This window comes from Pogona vitticeps, chromosome 3 (assembly GCF_051106095.1).
Source record: "Pogona vitticeps strain Pit_001003342236 chromosome 3, PviZW2.1, whole genome shotgun sequence".
NCBI lineage: Eukaryota > Metazoa > Chordata > Lepidosauria > Squamata > Agamidae > Pogona > Pogona vitticeps.
In genome coordinates this window covers 81,967,549-81,988,468 of record NC_135785.1, presented here as the reverse complement: position 1 = coordinate 81,988,468, position 20,920 = coordinate 81,967,549, and the positions used below count along the sequence as shown (strand labels likewise).

At 37.8% G+C, this 20,920-nt stretch overlaps 1 protein-coding gene across 6 annotated transcripts in view; it reads left to right on the top strand.

Annotated features, from left to right (window-relative positions):
• Positions 1 to 20,920, top strand: part of IDE (insulin degrading enzyme) — a 98,754-nt gene that overhangs the window by 51,476 nt on the left and 26,358 nt on the right. For 4 of the 6 annotated variants that reach the window (XM_020782916.3, XM_020782913.3, XM_020782912.3 and 1 more), the window contains exons 7-15: positions 130 to 292; positions 2,564 to 2,656; positions 3,567 to 3,658; positions 4,841 to 4,921; positions 6,373 to 6,476; positions 10,848 to 10,950; positions 12,470 to 12,592; positions 13,720 to 13,802; positions 20,603 to 20,747. In XM_020782916.3, the coding sequence (XP_020638575.2) occupies positions 130 to 292; positions 2,564 to 2,656; positions 3,567 to 3,658; positions 4,841 to 4,921; positions 6,373 to 6,476; positions 10,848 to 10,950; positions 12,470 to 12,592; positions 13,720 to 13,802; positions 20,603 to 20,747 (987 nt within the window). The remainder of the gene's footprint in view (positions 1 to 129; positions 293 to 2,563; positions 2,657 to 3,566; positions 3,659 to 4,840; positions 4,922 to 6,372; positions 6,477 to 10,847; positions 10,951 to 12,469; positions 12,593 to 13,719; positions 13,803 to 20,602; positions 20,748 to 20,920) is intronic. The other 2 variants (XM_078391315.1, XM_072995335.2) reach the window with 1 other exon arrangement.

Genomic DNA, 20,920 nt, shown 5'->3' with positions numbered 1-20,920 from the left:
TAATATAAGACCCTGTCTTATTTTCGGGGAAACACGGTAGTATATGTGGGTGTTAAAATAATCCCCTAAACACTTCAGGCAAACTGTTGGATTACGTTTAAATCAGACATACTCATTTTTATTTCACAGCAACTTTACCAAGTGGTGCCCATTAAAGATATTAGAAATCTTTATGTCACATTTCCAATACCAGACCTTCAGAAGTACTATAAATCAAACCCTGGTCATTATCTTGGTCATCTTATTGGACATGAAGGTCCAGGAAGTCTTTTATCAGAACTGAAGGCTAAAGGTAAGACTTGTAGAGAGTTGACATTGAATCATTAGGCATATTATGATGTTTTGGATCAAGTGTTTCTAGAGGCTAGTCCCTTAAAAGATGGAAGGAGTGTTTCCTTTGGTAAGGGAAATAAGTAAAAGATGGCTCATAGTATTTCACTCTGGAACTGTGGACAATAGATCTGAAAAAAATTACTTCAGCCTTCTGTTCTTCAATTTGTTCGTGAGATGATTGAACCCTACAACATGATGTTGCCTACTGTGAGCCCCAAGGTGATAGAAGCTCTTCTCCAGATACTTTGCTGAAGGATGTTATGTTAGTTGCAGAGTCTTTTATGATGTGGCTCAACAACTTGGAATGCCTTTAAAAAGAAGTACAGCTAGATCAAGGCGTCAAGGAGTTTTAAGTAGTCGTGTTGCCACTTCTTGCTTTGCAGTTTTAAAAATGTTGACTTATTTGAATTGTTGTGGAATACTGTTTTATTTATGTCGATATGATTCATTTATTTTTGTCTTAGTATAGCACCCTGGAATACTTTTGGATTGAAACTTAGTTTAAAAGACTATAAATAAAATAACATGTACAATGAAATGAATACCTATACTGTATTTCAATATAACACTCTTGAAAATGTCTTGTTATAGTACTGGAATCCTAGGTTACCTTTTCTTTAATCAGTGGATCAGCATTTCTTATATGAAAAAGCAGAAGGAATATTTCTATGGTCCTTTTTATTGGAATTAGGATGCAAAGAGGAATACTGCTATGATTTTTTCCAAGGATTCATGTGACAGTATTCGTCCACTGAACTTGATGCAGTTTTCTTTAACTGTTATATCAAGAAAGGGGAGCGCATTGGAAAATTGCAGAAGTTGTCATCTTATTGTCACAGTTACATTTAATACAGATTAAAAAAACCATTGAAACGCATTGAAAACCGTTCAATGCGTTCCAATGGGCTGAATACCTGCTCGTCCAGCGAAGATCCTCCATACAGCGGCAATTTTCGGTGCCTGTAAAGTAAGGAATCCATCCTAGAAAACAGCGGGGGGCATTTTCTTCAGCCGGCGGCCATTTTGAACCCCGACCATCAGCTGTTTGCTGATTGTCGTAAAGCGAAAATCGGTTCCCGAAGCAGGGAACCAATCATCATTAAACGAAAAAAACCATTTAAACCATCGTTTTGCGATCACAAAAGCAATCGCAAAAACCTAATCGTACAGCGATTTCCTCGTTAAGCGAGACAATCATTAAGCGAGGCACGACTGTAGTTAATAATGTGAACTTTTAATATGAAAAAGGAGAGCTTGTTTGCAGAGAAGATATTGGGCTATAAATTTTGTACTGTTGGTTTATCATATTTCTGAAATAAGAGACTTGAACCACAGGTAGTTTGGAGCTAGTATATTAGTGAGGTAGTATATAGAGCTGGGGTAATAATAAGGGAGTAAAAAGAAAGAAACAAAAATCCAGCCAAATAATTGTAAGATTTAACTCCTTTAGCATAAACATTTGAAGGGGGATACAGTCAGAACATATTTAGAGGTCCTTTTTCTTGACTACTGATAAATTATATAATTTATAATTAGTTTTCAGTCTGTAGCACACTGAATATGTCTGTTTTCCATCACAGGTAATCAAGAAGTGAACTGGCTTTTAATGTGTTTCATTAAAAACAATCCCCTTGCTAAAGTTGATTAATGCCTCTAAATTAATATAATGTTAAGGGCTAAAGTACTATAAAGATATTTCATTTTATTCCATTGTAAGTTATCCCATCTTTTAACACTTCTTAAAGCTCCTTAAAGCAAGAACTATCAGCAGATTATGGAATGAGGAAAAAGCATGAACTAGCACAGTAGCATAGAAACAAGAACAAAAGAAAGGGAGGAGGAAGCTGTTTGCAAAAAAGAAAATAATCTGAATTGAAACAGTACATCTGTAGAACAGTGGTTCTTAATCTTTGATCCTCCAGATGTTTTAGACTTCAGTTCCTGGAATCTTTAACCATGGTCATGTAGTTAAGCCACAAAACATCTGGAAGACCAAATGCTTGCTTTCAAATCTCCCTTGTAGTCTATGCTGTTGTTTCTCATACTGACACATTTAATTGTTGTATGTTTGTGATCTCATTACATCCATTTCATCTGTTTCTCTATAATCTTAAGTGACAAATATTGACCAACACACACATATTTGTCACGTTTTTGTGCACACACCAGCAATTAATTTAGAAGACAAAAATCAACTGTCGTGAATTATTGAGTATATTTCATTTTGTAGGCTGGGTAAATACACTGGTTGGAGGCCAAAAAGAAGGTGCTAGAGGCTTCATGTTTTTCATCATTAACGTTGACCTTACTGAAGAAGGACTTTGTAAGTAAATACATTTTTGCATTCTTTTGTTTTAGTGTTTAAAGCAAACTTCATTCAAATGAGTTACTTTATCAAGGCTTTTTATATATCAAACAATGAGAAATAATTTCTAGAAGATCCTTACTGAAATAGCTTGTGGGAGACAAATTAATAATCAGGCATGTTGTCCCATCATATATAATTTCAGAATTACAAAATGCTTTGACTATGCAATTGTTATTTCTTCCTTTCATGGATGAAAGCCACACAGACTATCTTAACTGTATAAATGTAAAAATTATACTTCTGCTTCTAAATATTCCTAGCACTCATACCTCTATGTTCCTGGCACATTTAATTCTGCTTAAAATATTAAGAAACTGGTTGCATGATACCTCTTCATGATCAGTAGTGCTTCACTCTGAAAAACAGAGTCCACTATGTATATCACAGTATTGACTTGTGTTCTTCTTACTGTTTTTTCCTGTCTGTGTTCTACATTTGCATATGAATGTGTTGGAAGTATTGTATAATACTTCTTTAAAATCTTAATTCTTTCAAGTTTCTGTTGAAACTTTTATTCCTTGTACTAAAGTAATATAAAGAACTGCTAATTGGAACTCTAAAGGCCAAAGTAGATGTGAGACTGAAGATGCATTTTCTACTCTTGGAGATAAGAACAGATGCAAAAGGGATATTTGTGTTAGGAAAGGGAATGGAAAATAAAGAAAAAACACCCTTTCTCAGAGAACTAGTCCCCTGAGCTTGAAAGCAGCTGTACAGTCCTGCTCATTAATTTTAAGTTTTTTAATTCTGGAAAGGAAATTCTGATCCCAGATCTTCTGTACAGTTTCTATTTTGGCCTTAAGGTGTTAAGATTGTGTTCCCTTCAGAAACTGCTTATGCATGCAATCTTTCTTTCTTTTTTAAGTACATGTGGAAGATATTATTTTACACATGTTTCAGTATATTCAAAAACTACGTACAGAAGGACCTCAGGAGTGGGTTTTTCAAGAATGTAAGGTATGTCATATCTACAAAAATATTTCCTGAGTGTTAGCCATGTTAGTCTACTTCAGCCAGAACAATAAAGAATTTTGTGGCACTTTAAAGACTATCTAGCGTATTGTTGTGTAAGTTTGGCACTTGAATAGATACCCAAAGTGGTGCTGGAAATGAAGGGCACATTTAACTTCTAAAGGCCACGTATGGTTCTCAGGCCTTAAGTTGACTTTAATAAGGAACAGTTTATATGAATTTGATTATATGAGTTTATGTAATAAAATGTTTATTTAATTTAGAACATGGTCATAGAAACGTGTCTGTCTGTCTGAGAGTTGCCCTTATCTGTTCATTTTACTTTGCAAGGTTTGTAGCTTGCAGTTCCTGCCCTGTGTTCACCTGGCATGTTTGGTTATATCAATTTTAAGATTACAGTAGTAACATTACTTTTTACTGGTTTGCTCATTCTTCTTCATAAATACTTTGTAATTACTTACATAGTTTTTCAGCTATTTTCTTATTTTGGTAGCATTAATTAATTAAACTGCATCATGTTTATTGAGTTAGTGTGTAGCTTCAAAGTTGAAACTAAATGTATCATCTAAAGCAGTGGTTCTTAATGTGGGCGATAATGCCCCCCAGGGGGCGATTTCATTTTTCAGGGGGGCGGTAGAACGAAAAGGGGCGGCGTGAGGGCGCTGGAGCAGAAGGGGGGCGGTAGGGGGCGCTGGAGCAAGCCAAACCTGTTAAGATGGCTGCAGCCTTTTTACAGTGTGCATGAATATATATTTTCCTCCAATCTTAATTTAGTTTCAGAGTTTTCGTCTTGAAATTTTTAGTTCCTGCATTGTGGTTTGTTTTTATGCCCTTTTTATATTTCTTTTTGCGTCTTAAAATTCGCTTGCAACTAAATCATTAAATGTTACTTTTTTGGGGCATTTCATTTTCTTGGAATTGAATTTTGTTTTCAGGGGTCATTGGATTTAAGTGTCATAAACAAACAAACAAACAAACAAACAAATAAAAGATATCATCACCGCGGGGAGGGGGGTGATGATAACTTCCTCAATGGCTCAAGGGGGCGTTTCTTTCAAAAAGGTTAAGAAACACTGATCTAAAGTGCCTTTTTCTAATAATACTAGTCTGACATATCTGTGCAGCAAACAGGAGAGTGCTGTAACTTTAATTTCTTTGATGCTTTAGGACTTAAATGCTGTAGCATTCAGATTTAAAGATAAGGAAAGACCCCGAGGTTATACATCCAAACTCGGAGGGATGCTGCATGTAAGTTGCACATTTTTATTTTTATGTATAGCAGGGCTGCTGTATCTGAAGGATCAGTACCCGCAGATTTCAGTTATCCACTGCCTGATAATATTAAATTAAAAATCCAGAAACCATTTCCAAGATTTATTACCAGAACTGGCCACTAGAGAGAACCGGAGACGATGCTATTTATAGCATCTGCAGGTAGGGTGGCTTGGAATCAATCCCCCATGGATATTGCAGTCCTACTGTCCTTACGTTAATAGATTTAAAATGTGGTACTAGCTAGAGAATAATGTTATTTATTTATGTATTTATGTATTTATTTATTTATTTATTTATTTATTTATTTTATTTCTATCCCGCCTATCTGGACGTATTAGCCCACTCTAGGCGGCTTACAATAAAAAAGAACAATATAATTTTAAGAACATTGCACCAAAACTAAGATAGAAATCGAAGAGAGATATAGGAAAAGAAAGATCGTCAGGAATTTTCTGTTGGGAAGGCCTGCCTATACATCAGTGTTTTTAGTTGTTAAAATATGTTAAAATATGTTAAAATATTTCTTAACAAAAAGAGTTGGGCAAGAGTTATACAGTACTTGTAAAGAAATCTATCATTCTGCATTTGAAGTGGGCAGGTCAGCCTCTGTGTTCTGCTGATATGAGTAGTCCAGTTCAGAAAATATCTAGTACTATATTGACAAGTTGGCTGGATAGTTCAGTGATTTAGGTATTTGGCTGCAAAGTCAGAGATTCGGAGTTCATTTCTCCGCTGTTCCTCCAGGGAGAATGGGTGTTAAGTAATCAATTTCCCTTTGCCAAGGGGGGCACAGTTCTTAAAAATATTTTCATCTTTCTCTTCAGAATAGATTTTACAGTATTTTCTGAGATTTTGTTTTAGATCAGAAGGTGGCCCTCTGTCTGTAAATTAACTCTCTGCTCCCGTCATCCCACAGCGCTGGGCACATTGACAGAGGTTGATGGGAATTTAGCAAATTTGGAGGGATACAACTTTCCTAGCCATAGGAAATGTTGTATGGTGACTTTGATTACTCCGGTCCCAGACAGGTATAGCAAAAAAACCTATTAGTGTGCAAATTAGCTGTGAGGCCATATGCTCAGTAATGAGCTCTGTTCCCTTTCAAGAAGTACTGAACTCCTTTCCTCTTTTAAGACTCCTGCTACAATTCCTGGTTTCTTGAGATATTGCTCCATCAGTATATCTGGAGTATAAAATGCTTCCTCTGTTCCTTCTGTTCACTGCAAAAATGTCCTCCAGGGGTCAGCATTTACTACATATTTATCTTTGACATTGATGTCAGTATTCATAGAGTCATGCCCTCTGTTCTGAATTGCTGATAGCATTCCAAATTGACACCCTTTTCATCTTTTGAATATAATGCAGAGTGGATTTAATTATGTTTGTTTATTTGGACTGAAGGGTTAACATTTCCTTTGTTCTAGTACTATCCTATAGAAGAAGTTCTTGCTGCTGAATATTTGCTTGAAGAATTTAGACCTGATTTAATAGAAATGGTGTTAGATAAATTGAGACCTGAAAATGTCCGGTAAGCTATCTTGATATATTTCAATGATTAAGATGAAAATATAGTGATGCTTGGTGAATTGGTGGATAAAAACTGTATTACATCCAAAACAATAAAAGACAAACAAAAACTGTTTGCCATAACTGCTTAGGTTTTCTTATTTTGTGCAAGGAAGAAAAAAAGTACTTAGAATCTATCTTAGTATCTATATACAGATACTCTGTAGTGTGGCTATAGATAAAGAAGAGGATAATACTGATAATTTCATTATATATGTGACTTCTATAACATTCAGACAACAAAGAGCCTCTTTTTTTCTAGTTATCATTCAGTTTTATTGTACTTTATCCTAGTTTCATATCATCGTTACTGACTCTTCTGGATGCTTTACTTCCAATTCAGAAAACGTGATTTGAAGTGTGGTTTCTGATCTTGGTTTTATAATTTGCAGCTTTGGTATTCTGAGCAAATTGATTGGTGTTAACCTGGAGAACAAGATGAAAGCTGTGTTTGAAAACACAACAAGGAGTTTGCCTTGCTGCACCATTCACAATGCTCCCAGAATACAAGCTAGGAATCTTCTGAATTGAACCCTATACTTACATTGGAGCAAGTGTAGGAATGCTGAATGCTTTCTTCTTGCAAATTATTTGTCAGAGTTCAATCATGGTTTGTAGCTTTTATAGAATCTTTCCAGTCAGTCTTTACATAAAACCAGAACTAGAAGGTGTTGGCAGTCTTGGCCCTCATTTCAGCTACATTTAATCTTATCCTTAGTAATGTGGTGACTTAATCTTTTCTTGGTGTTGTGATTTTTATGATTAGCTTATTATAGAGAGAAAAACACTGTTGTCCATTGACAACAAAAATGTCATCTATTAGGGAACTCATGTATGGAGTAAAAGTAAAATAATCTTCATGTCGTGATAAATATCACTGTCATTTTGCCACCATAATTCATGTTATAATGGAAGACTTCCACCCTTTGTGTACATAATTGACCGTTCTGTTTTGGGTGTTTTTTTTAAAAAAAAAATTCTGAAGCCATGGTTCTGTGGGAGTGCACACAAGAAAACACTTAGATAAGCAGTGATTCTCAATACCAGGGACAGAATTGTTACCATGGAAACTAATTTCAAAGGGAAATAAAGCATCACTCATATGATTGTATTGTGCCTTGTATTCATATATAACATGAAAGAAGGCTGTGTCGGGTGCTTCATTTGTAGCTCAAAATCTTCCATCTTGAGACATTATTTGGCAGCTGAGCATAAGATTAAAATGAAAAACTACTACTTATTTCTGCCACTGATTCAGTTCTATTCGTTGTTTTAAGGTTTGTTTGTACTAAAGGTTCAAATCCTAAATGTTCTGTAGTCCCAACTGTCCTTTATTTTTCCAGATAGCTACCAGTTAGCTCTGAGCTACTGAACAACGTTGACAATAAATGTTTCCCCACATTTATAATTGGCAATATAAATGCTAATTACTCTTGTTTTCTTATGTTTAAATTATCTCTGTAGCTTCTGGAAAAATCAACAGGAGCTCCTTACTAAACACTTCTTTTAAAGATGTAATCAGTAACAAACATTGAAATATGCTAAAAGTTACCTACTGCTGGAAAGGTGCAGGCAGAAAAATGTTCTGTTTTCTTTCTTTCTTTCTTTCTTTCTTTCTTTCTTTCTTTCTTTCTTTCTTTCTTTCTTTCTTTATTTATTTATTTATTTATTTATTTATTTATTTATTTATTTATTTATTTATTTATATTCCGCCCATCTGGTATATTCTACCACTCTGGGCGGCTATTCCATCATGGATCAAAACTTCAATGGCTTGAGTCTCTCTCCCCCCCTCCTTTTTTTTTTTTTCTTTCAATTTCTATTCAGAAATGCTGGAAAGTGTCTTCAGGAGTAGTATGAATGTATTATATAAGATGATAACTTTGTGAGAAGGAAAATCAGAAACAGTAAAAAATATTTCAGGTGTGTCCAACAATTCTCAGTCTTCAGTGATACTTTTCAAGGATCGATAGCCTTTTTCTATGGCATTCAACAAAGATAGCTATGTTAATCCAAAACAATAAAGAGCTCTGTGGAGGGTGACAAAACAAATTATTACACCAGATGGGTAATGAAGGTTTTGATGATATTCCCTTGCCTGGCCACCCATTTCTCCTTCCCTGTTGTCTGTGCATAGTATTGCTGTACATGTATACAGGTGTTTTTGTCTTACAGAAGCTCGAAGTCTACAACAGCCATAGCACTTTGCAGCATCTTGATTTAGTGAAGGAAGAGTGCTTTTGTTTGATACATATATACTGCTTTTGTGTTGGAGGGAAAGAGAACAACTGAATATACACAGTACATCATAGTGCTGTGCAGTGTTTCTCCATCTGGGGAATATTACACAAAATTACACTTTTTCTACACTTATTCTAGTATAAGAAACAAAGATAGACTTTTTTGTGTGTGATCTCTGTGCCTCACATGTATGGGTTTGTGCCTGTTCAGAGCCCTATATGGAATCAAAGTTAGAGTGGTAGCCCATTCCTCTTATGTATAGCACACACTATTCCTGAATTCTACATCATCTCCCACAGTGGTAGCATATAGTGGAAGCCATCTCTAATAGAGTTTCCCTTTTCTTCTTGTTGTTCTTTTTATTATTTGGGGGGTGTCGTAATTCCCTTTTAGTTTTTTGTTACTCCTTTCTTTTTAGAGGCTTGTGCCCCCTGGGGCATTTTTCAAGCTCTGTTCTGAGTGTAGAGGGAAAATTCCTCTCATAGATGGGCACACAAATGTGTTTTTTCTATAGAGGAGAACATAACACCAGGATTTGTAAGTTTTGTCAAGGTTTGTTGATTCAACCTAGCAAAATAGTGATGTTCAGGTAAGGTCTTATTTGCTTGAAAATGCAATTTCTGCTGTTGCGTTTTTTTCTCAGATGGTTTCTATTTGAAAGTCACCCAATATTTTGAAAGTGCAAGAGGATTTTTTAGTTAAAAACTTGCTGTGATTCCTTATGTTGATCAAGGACTTTAGTGTTACCACTCCATAAGCCACCTATGTTTTCTATTTCATCTTTTTTGTTTTCCCAAGTGTTCACATCCACTATCACACAACCTACATTTGTGGTATTTTTGGTACTTAATTTTATCCTTGGTACTGTTGTCATCAGCTACTACTTCAACTTTTCTCATCTTTAGAATCATGCCATCCTTGATACCTATCTCCATCCCTTCCAAAAAGAAGGCTGTGATTCTTTTGCTTAAACATCGTGCTCCTAAATCCATAGTTACAGTTTTTATAAGGAGAGAGAATATCTTCTACTGCACTGTCTGACAAAGTTTGGCATTTAGCTTTCATAGGGAGAAGTTCCTATGCTGTTGCGGCCCTTTCTGTATTCTTTTGCTGATCATCAGACATAATTTGGTAGATACCAGCTCTTTTACTGGGACAAGGTGACAACTCGCATGGAGCACTTTCCAGAAGATCAAAGAGAGAGAGAAATGACCCATGTTGTCTTCAAGGCAGGCAACGTTAAGTATACTTCTTGCACAGTTGAATATGCCTTTGATGACTTTGCTTTGTCACTCCTGGTTTTGCTATACATCTCTTAGTCTGAGGTGGAAGACTTAGCTTTTGATGGAATTAGTGTGTTGTCAGAGAAGACTGGTGAGGAACTAGACAGTGACTGAACGTTATGCAGTATAGCCATTGCATTGAGAGTTACTGTTCAGTCTCTACAACAGCATCACTCTTAATTACAGTATTTTGACCTTTTGTACTTTGATCAGCTTCAGTTATTTTGAAAAATACACCTAGTCTTCTGATACCAACTAATAAAAAATAGGAGTGAGCATTCCCTTGAGAATTTACAACCTTCTTTTTCAGCTTTGCTTTTAGTCCTTCATACATTTTTTAGCCTCCTGGTTAGGAAGTAAATATAGCTGAATCAATGGTAACTAAATTTCTAACAGTATCATTATATTAAAAATAATAATCTCAAAAATACAGTGTTGAGAGAAGCAAGCGTGCAGATTCTTTGGTTGGTCTGTATGGCATTTCACCTTGAGTTTATTTATTTTATTTAAAATATTTTTTTACCCTGCCTTTCTCCTTGAAAAGGACCCAAGGTGGCTTGCAACAGTGAAAGACAATGTTTATAGTTGAAAACAATGAATGTACAATGGTGGTTAATATCATTAAAAGACAATGTTTAAAGCTAAGAGCAATGAATAAAGAGGCATCTTACATCATTAAAAGGCAGTATTAAAGCCTAGAACAATAGGTATACACTTTAAAAAAACTGGTGAGCAAGCAAAATTATTTTTATAGCTTTTTTTCAAGGAAGAACATTTGGTTATTCATTGTGCTTTGATTTAACTTTTAGGGTCGCAGTAGTCTCTAAAACTTTTGAAGGGAAAACTGATAGAACAGAACAATGGTATGGAACACAATACAAGCAAGAAGCAATTTCCGATGAAGTGATTAAGGTGTGTTTAGAAAATCTGTAATATTTCTTGAAAATATTTTTCAAAAGTTAACTTTGTATTTTAGTAGCACAGAAACTTGTATTACATGAATTATTAAAATATATTGTTCAGTCATTGCCAAATGTTGCTTGCATACAGTATGTGCTTTGCATCAGTGGAATTATTCACAAGTGTTGGTGTCCAAAATACTGTAGATTCCACTGTAATAAAATGGTCTATGAATAGTCTTATTGGTTAATTGGCTTATTAAATTAATGTTTGAAATGCCTATCAAATAACTTCATTCTGCCAGACCTAGCTGTGAAACACAAAGTATTTTTACAGGTGAAGTGAGATGGCCACAGGTAAAGTTATATAGGAAAGCTGTCTAGATCTTTTACACTGCTGTGCAATAGATATTGCACCGCAATTCTGTCCATGTTGTGAATATTGTCTTTAAAATTAGGATGATGTTTTAACATTGATATCTTGCTTTGCATTCTGCATGGTGTGCTGCCACTGCAATGTCTGTGGGGGCCTTTATTTGAAAAATATAATATCTGACTGATGAGCAGTTATGGGAAGTACTGTAGAAGCAGGGTGGTCTGGAGTCTGCATGAATTTTAGGTTTTAATAAAGGATCCTTTGCAAACCCAATTGCAGTGTATAAAAGTGAAATCATGTGCTAGACACTTACTTGTGGATGTGTTTCCCTATACGTACAAACTTGCTTCCATGTGTGAAGTGCCCAAGCTCTCTCGAACTGTGTAATGTTGAGATTACAGTATCTTGAACATTTAGATGAGTTTTAACTTTAGATAAAACCAACACTGACAAAACAGTTGCTCACATGGTGATGGACACTACATAGAGTATCCCATAGTAATTCAACATGCTGGTTACTACAGCATGTTTTCAACTAATCTTCAAATAACATGACATGTCCTGTAATTGTGGTTTCATGAAAAGAAAAATCTGAGTGCTGCTTTGTTGGTTGTAAAACGTTATTCATACCAGATAATTTAATACATTAGTAGTGGCTGACCACCAAAGAATTGATGCCTTTGAACTGTGGTGCTGGAGGAGGCTCTTGAGAGTCCCCTGGACTGCAAGGAGAACAAACCTATCCATTCTAAAGGAAATCAAACCTGAGTGCTCACTGGAAGGACAGATCCTGAAGCTGAGGCTCCAGTACTTTGGCCATCTCATGAGAAGAGAAGACTCCTTGGAAAAGACCTTGATGTTGGGAAAGTGTGAAGGCAAGAGGAGAAGGGGACGACAGAGGATGAGATGGTTGGACAGTGTCATCGAAGCAACCAATATGAATTTGACACAACTCCGGGAGGCAGTGGAAGATAGGAGGGCCTGGCGGGCTCTGGTCCATGGGGTCACGAAGAGTTGGACACGACTAAACGACTAAATGATGACGATTTTAGTTTTAGTAATGAATTTTGAGATAGCACAGCTATAATTGTGATTTTAAAAAAATTATGTTGATTAAATAATATCAAAAATATTTTTGCTTGCACCTCTCATACAGAAATGGCAAAATGCTGATCTTAATGGAAAATTCAAGCTCCCTATGAAGAATGAATTCATTCCTACTAACTTTGAAATAGTACCTTTAGAGAAGGATGCACCACAGTACCCTACTCTTATTAAGGTAGGTATACATCTTCTGTATGTGGTAATAGTAGGCAGAATTTTTCAAAGGCTTAAAAAATTAAAAAAGTAATTAGTTACAGTCATTGTTCCAGCACCAGCATCACCTCAAAGAAATTAGTTGTCATTATTGTTTCAGTTTTTTAAAAGAAATGCTTCCATTTCATATGTCTCAAATGTGGATAAAATAGGTGAATGTTTTAAACCTAAAGTCTTCTGAGGCCACCAGAAGAATGAAATAGAGAATGCTCTCCAGAGCATAAACAGGCACTTGAACCATGTCATATTGCTCCTCCGCCACCGGACTCCCCGGTAACTATTCAAGTCACTAAAAAGCTGTGGTTATACCACAAAAGAGTGAAGTAATTCATTATTTTAGCTACTGCCAAGCCCTAGAATTTCTTCAATATGTACTGTTACTTTTTAAAGTGCTTTGGAATGATAAAATGGTTTATTAAGAAGTAATTTTTCATAGTACTGTTTAAACAATTATTGCTCTTTGGTTATTTATACAGACATTAATGCACTGGTATAAATTGGAGCAGCGATTTACCACTGGGTGACGAGCAGCTACTTGTGTTCCTTTTGGGAGTGTGACATAGAATACAAGTGGTATTTCATTAAATAGCAGAAATTTGCCATTTCTATACTATATGCCACTGCTTTTTAAATAATGTATGCTGTTAGGTCACTTCTGACTTGTGGCAACCCACTTCTGAGTTTTCTAGGAAGATAGCACTCAGAAGTGTTAGCCTTCCCTTCTTCTGGGGGCATTGTGGGAATGTACAGCTTGCCCAAGGACAGATAGGCTGGCTTTGCTCACTGGACACAGTGGGGAATTGAACTCCCAACCTCTGGCTCCATAACACGATACCTAACTCACACTCAGGCATAAATAATCTACAGATTTCTAGATGATAAAAATGAATGCAAATAATCCCTTTACATGCCGCTTTAAAAGACAGACACACTTTGGCCATGGTTTGCGATTTGGGATTTTTCTTTTATTCAAAATTTATACATTTTCATTTTCACTAGTGATGGAGGCCATGCTTTCATTTTGAAATGATAAAAAAAAACAATTTTGTAGAGTAAAGTAACAAAAAATATATATTATCTTCCATACAGGACACAGCTATGAGCAAACTGTGGTTCAAGCAAGATGACAAATTCTTCCTACCCAAAGCTTGTCTCAACTTCGAATTTTTCAGGTACACAACATTGTGATTAGAAGAGTTTTATGTAATTTAACAAAACATTTTTCATTTTAGAAGGACAAGATGCTCCTATATTGTATTAAACATATTTTCCAATGGTTTTAATTCCAGTATTATGTGTGTAACTGTGAGCAGGTTTTGTGCATGTGTTGTCTCTAGGCTGAAAAATATCATCTGGTTTTGAGGAATGGAGGGCCAGATTCAGTTCTCCCCATTCATCTTGTTGTTTTCCCATTCTCAAATATCATTAACTTTCAGTGTGCTCAGTGGGCCTCATGTTTATGATTTAGATTAATGTCTTCTTTGGCAGATGTTCTTTGATGACATGGATATTTTGAGTACACTGTTATGTAGATTGATACTATTAGCTTATGATCTACTTGCTGTAATATGTGCTGTACTTCTTCCGCAACAGCTAAAGTTGTTTTATGGGATGGTTACATCTCCTTTTATTTTGGGGAGGGGGAGCTTTTCCTTCCTTCCTTCCTTCCTTCCTTCCTTCCTTCCTTCCTTCCTTCCTTCCTTCCTTCCTTCCTTCCTTCCTTCCTTCCATCCATCCATCCATCCATTCATTCATTCATTGATTCCTTCCTTCCTTCCTTCCTTCCTTCCATTGATTCCTTACTATATACAGTGGTGCCTCGCTAGACAATGATAATCTGTTCCACTGAAATCACTGTTTAGCGAAATCATTGTCTAGCAAAAAGCATTTCCCTATTGGAATGCGTTGAAACCTGTTTAATGCGTTCCAATGGGGAAGTATCATTGTTGTCTAGCGAAGATCGGCCATAGGAAAGCCGGTTTGCGAACCACCGATCAGCTGTTTAAATAGCTGTCTTGCAAAGCTTAGGTCCCGAAAACACCCGTTTTGTGAGCGCGGAGGGAGCTGTCAAAATCGTTGTCTAATGAAAATCGATTTGCAAAGCAGGGACCAAACATTGTCCAGCGAAATTCTCCCATAGGAATCACTGTTTTGCGAATCGCTATAGCAATCGCAAAAAGTCAATGTGTAGCGAAAAAACTGTCATGCGGGGTAACTGTCTAACGAGGCACCACTGTACACCCTCTTTTTTATCCTTTTTGTTCCTCTCACAATTTCTGGAAATGTTCTCACAGTTGGAACACTTCAAGTAATATCCTTAAAAAGGAAGACTCAATGTGAGGTTACACTATGGAAATAAAATAGAAGCTGAATTGGGGATTTTGAAATCAGTTTAAAGTCACATGGTATTCATGTGATTTCTGGGTTACTGTTTGCATAGTCCTGGGACAACTTTTAATCTGGTCCCTCATCAGATTTTAATATTTGTTTTTGTTTTGCTTTGTTTTATTTTTTTTTCAAACTGGGATAGCGTTAGATCAGTGTTATAAACAGATTGGACTGCAAGTTTACCCTGCAGGCTAGAAACCCATGATCCACTTGACAGACCCCACAGATGCAATTTACTCTGACACAGGTGAGCACACATGCAAAAATGATTCAAAAGAACTTGTGTTCATAATCGAGTTAAAATGTACAAGCCCCTAGTGGGTGTTTAAATAAACCTCACTTTCTTAACCAAAAAAAATGTGTGCTCAGTTGTACATCATGTAATGGATTTTTAAAAATCAATTTCAAATACACTAAACCTGACACAATCCCCAGAGTATTTCAATGTGTAACCACACCCTTAGTCTCTGAAGGTGTTACCAGTAACACAGATATTCAGGATGAGTAACCTAACACCCAATTAAGTTTTCACTACACTTGATTGTAATTACCCACTACTCGGAACCCTGCAGTTGCATTCCCAATGACCTTCTAAATGGCAAAATAAGGGCCAGTGAACTACAACCTCTTTCTTCCCCTTCATGTAATTATGGTGAATAAAGCTTCACTCTCATTTCCTTACAGTACTGTCTATGGCATTATTGATGTCTAATGCTTTTCTTGTTTTTTTTTTAAAAAAAAAATATTTAGCACATGAAAAGATTGTTTCTGCTGTGCTATGCGAGAATTGTTAGTTCGTCAGGAACAAAAAACAGATGAAATATTTGAAAATTTCTGTGAACTCCAAGTCTCTATTGTTTATTTGCAGAATCTAGTATTCTCGTGTTGCCTTATTCCAGTGAGCCTCTGCTGGGGCAGGTAGTTCTGTGATGTCTCTGTGCTGAGTATACGTACAGTAGGTCATTTAATCACTCCAAGTGCAGAAATAGAGTAGAAGACCTCTGTTAAATGTCTGTTTTTTGTATCTAGTGCTGGTGCTAGGCTATAACACAGGCTATTTTCCAGACACATACACCCAAAAGGGGTCACATTTTCCAAGGCCCAGTTTGGAAACACCAGTGTGTTCTATTCTGATGTTATCAGGAGCTCAGCATAACACAAATCATGTATCCCCCTGAACTTTGCTCTTGTGATGAGACAAATACTGAAGTTGAAAATACTCTTATTCAACTTGTGTGGGTTACTTTGCTGTTACTATGCACAGAGGAGAAGTAGAGCAGACTGCAGAGATTACAGGTACGGCATCAATTGCCAATTGGAAAAAGAAAGGAGAATGCTGCTGGATTGAGAAATAGGATGTAGTAGGACAGTATTTTCTTCAGTGCTGGTACATTGCCACCCAGGTACTCTCCAAGAAAAATTATTAGTTTTTTTTTAAAGCTTTTTTCCACAACACAGGCTAACTTCTGTTGGAAAGTTTTTCTGGGATAGCATGAATTGCAATATGAAAGTTGTACAATGGGAGTTCAGGGAAGTGCACCTTTCATATTGTGTTACCAGTTAAAACAGCATTCTTTAAGTCATTGCTGATAGGAGAGGCCTGTCCAAAGAAAAATTTTTAATTTGTGAATGGGTTTTTAAATCAGGAACCTATTTGGCAGAATATTTGGTAGAACATACGGGCTTGCTCTGTGCTAAATTTAGAGAAGGTTGGACAAGTACTTTTGAAGTTTTAGGTACTGATTAAAAAACAACAACTTCCCACCCCCATTATCTCATTTTGCTACAATTTTTTCTAGCTCATAGCTAGTTTGGTAGTTATTTTTCAGATGCCCACTACTGCTTCCCTCAAAAAAAAAGATCCATGATTCATGGGTTTTTTTAATTTGAAGTTGATCCATTCTGTTGTCAGAAGATGCTTGTTTTGCATGCTATTTGAAATATTCTATAGCAGTTGCCCAAACATCTTGCTAGTACTTCAATCAAATATGTGTCTCATTGAAGTGAATTGGACTTACTTCTGGGCAAGAAGGTAGACTGGAATTTCAGCCTTGCCACAGGAGCAAGTGTCTTTGAACAAATAAATGGGTACACAGAGCAGTGGGGAGAGTTATATGGAGAGCCAAGGGGGAGGCGGAAGAAGGGAGCCACAGAGTTTGAGATGAAGAACCCAAAGAGAGTGTGTGAGAGAAAAGATCCATCAAGAGACAAAGGCCTCTTAACTTTTTTGTAAGCAAAATAGGACTACAGGTGTATTACTGGAATAAGAATTATTGAAATTGGTGGACTTACTACACTGAAGGACAGGATTAATTGTTGACACGGTATCCAGAAGCATTCCCTTCTTGGGCTGATGATATATAAATGCCAAAAACAGTTGCACTATAGTCGTTTGCAAGCCTGCTTAGAAGGAGACCCTGTTGAATTCAGTGGGACTTAATTCCAGCAGTATATGACACTAGCCTAGACCTCTTAATGATTTCTTCCGTTGTAAATTTGGGTGTCTTATGTGTTGAATGAGGAATATGTGTTCTGTGTCCGCAGTTCAAAGCATTAGAAATTGGTCTTGCAGTATCATTCTTGTGTTGCCAACAGAAAAAAAAAGGTTGCCAAGCTTTATATAGCATCTGAATACTAATACCACATCTCATCCAAACACAAAATAATATGGTTGTTTTTCAACAAATTCTCTTAAGTATTGCTTCAGAAACAAAACAAGCTTTGAGATATTGAATTAGATTTAAGCAGCCATAGGATGGTCTTTAAGGTCAGAATAGATGAGTTGGTGGGCAATTAAAAAGCAGCAATGGGGCTGAGTTGGTTGGGAGAAACACTTTGGAAAGTATATGGCCTGTATCTCTTTTTATAGGAAGGCATTTTAATTGCAATATAATCCTGTGCATCTTCACTCACAAAGTATTCATTGGGGCTTATCTTCTATTAAATGTGTTTAGGATTGCAGCCATGGTATGGTGATCTCTTTTCAGAAGAGTTCTCCACGAAGTGTCTAAATGAAAAGAGAAACCTATATAACTTACTACAAGTTTAGGCATAATGTAATATTGACCTAAGAGCTAAATGAAATTGTGTCCTATGACCAATAAAACTAAACAGAGGCTCCTAGCCAATATAAGCCCTTTCTGTAGCAAGGTGCATTGAGCACAACTAGCATAAACATGTGGAAAGTTGCTTTGAAAATCTGATATGGTTGTTTGAGGATCACATGATATGTATAACATTCTGCCGTTGTTTTCGTTTTAACAAACCCCATGAGACTGATTTTGAACATAGTTACGCTGTTTGAAGCAAACCTGTAAGATAGCTTTAACATACTGAAAAGTATGTGTTGTGTTTGACTAATGATGGAAGAATACTTTAGTAAGATTTTTTGTGTGTGAAGAACTTACTTTTGATAGTTCCGTATTTCTGCAGTTACTGTATTTATATCCACAGTAAATTGTAGGTCTTATTGTGTGTACATTATTTCTAATCTTAAACTGGTTTATCAGTTTTGTTGTGCTGGTATTAAGATATATTGTTGAAACATGACTTGAGTCTTTGAGTTGTCTTTACTTTTTGTAGGGCTATGTAAGCTAATATGACCCCTTGGGATCTTGCAAATATGTATTGTTATCTATTACATAGTATCACTAAACCTGAAAGCTGGTCTGATATTATTATGTTTCAGAAAGAAAAATGGCAATGATTTAGTTACAGTGGTGCCTCGCTTAACGGGTGCCCCGTTTAATGACGAATCCGTATAGCGATGGCTTTTTTGTGATGGCTTTTGCGATCGCATTGCGATGTTGCTTATGGGGAAAAATCGCTTTGCGATTTTTCCCCATAGCCCATTTCCCCCCAGCTGACCAGCTCCCGCCGCTCAACTGGGGGAAAATGCTGGTGGTGTCTTCGGAAGGACCACCGGGGAGCCCTCCCCCGCGGTCCTTCGGAAGCCACCACCAGCATTTTTGCTCAGCTGAGCGGCGGGGGCTTCCCCTTCAGGAGCTCCCGCCGCTCAGCTGAGCAGGAGCCTCCGCTGGGAGGAGGGCCGCCGGGAACACCCGGGCCTTGCCCTGCCTCCCGGCTTTCCCCGAGCCACCCCTCACCCCCGTCTCCGCTGCCACCGCCACTACCTGTACAGCGTGGGGGGCTCCGGCTCGCTCGCTCGCCTCCGTCTGTTTCAAGCAGCCTCCGCCAACCGTGCCAGGCCGTTTGGAGAATGGCGGCAGCGGGGGAAAGGCTTGAAGAAAGCTGAAGGAGGAGCCCTCTGCACTTGGAGGCCTCCGGCGGCAAGGCAGCCGCCTCAGGCAGCCGCCCTCGAGACAGGAGCAGGAGCCCTCGCGGCCATGCTCGTGGCCCTCCCACGTGCCTGACAGCCTCCTCCTCCTCCTCGCTGAGGCGGCCAGCAGGGAACCAGCCGCTCCAGCGCCGCTCTCCACTCCAGCAGCTGCCAGGGAATCCTCCTCGGCGCCAAGACGCGCAGCAGCAGCAATACCAGCGAGAGCAAGAGAAGTGGTGGGGCGCGATGTGCCGCTAACCGGCGGCGGCCAAGGATGGAAGCCGGCGAGGTGGTGAGAGCGGCAGCTGCGACGCGAGCCCAGTGGGGCAAAAAAGCTGCCGTGCATGGGGGAGGAGGCAGGGGAGCCTTCCTCCGCCCTCCTGCCCGATCGTCGGCCGGTCAGCCATCCGAAAAAGCCGCCGTGCGCTCGGGAGGGGGAGGGGGAGCCTTCCCGCCCCCTCCTGCCCGATCGCCAGCCGGTCAGCCGGCCAAAAAAGCCGGGATGCGCTCGGGAGGAGAGAGGAGGAGCCTTCCTCCACCCTCCTGGCCAAGCGGCCCCATTTTTGGCCAGCTGATCGGCGGCTCCAAAATGGCCGCTGCAACCATTTTTGCGCGATTTCCTCGCTTACCGAGGACGCAAAAATGGCAGCGCTATGGAGGATCTTTGCATAACGGTGAGTTTTCACCCCATAGGAACGCATTAAACGAAGTTTAATGCGTTTCTATGGGGTTTTCCCACCCGCATTGCGATGTTTCCGGATAGCGACGATTAATCCGGAACGGATTAACGTCGCTATGCGGGGCACCACTGTATTTTAAAAAAATTAGGCACACAACTGTGGCATTCTTCTAACTATGGAACCAGCAGGTATCTTAAAAGAGTTTCATCTTAATGACAGGAAAGTAAAATATGCCATTGCTATACATGAATTAACTACTAGTAACTTGATCTGAGTCAGTATGCAGAGATTTTAAGTACAGTACCTTTTTAAAAAAAGAAGCAGATTGCTTCTGTATTTCATACTTGTTCCTAAGTATTATTCTGTGTGCCAAACTCAAAGGCTAAAAGTGTTTCTAGGTAATGATTTCAGTATCAAGTTTTATATAACTGTATATATGTCTTTTACCATCTGGAGTTATTTAATCTGTTTTTCTTTTCGCTGAGTGTTTGTTTGTCCTAATATGCTTATAAGAGAAAGCACCAGAATGGCTTTTTACATTGTATTCTTGAGATCCACTATGGAGGATCTCACAGAATTGGGAGTTAATTACATCAGATATTTTCCTTTCAACATTTTCTTCCAGCCCATTTGCTTACGTGGATCCCTTACATTGTAACATGGCCTATTTGTACCTTGAGCTACTCAAAGACTCCCTCAACGAGTATGCATATGCAGCAGAACTAGCTGGCTTGAACTATGATCTCCAAAATACCATCTATGGGATGTATGTAAGTACCCAAATCAAGGAGAAACTTAAAAGCCTTAAATTTACTTCCACTAATCAAAAAGCAAGTACAAAACTTGATTTTCTGGAAGTAATTTTTGAAATGGCTTTTCCAACTGAGAATCTAATTTTTTAATTCCTTTTTCCAACCTTGATTTTTACTTATACTTTCTCATA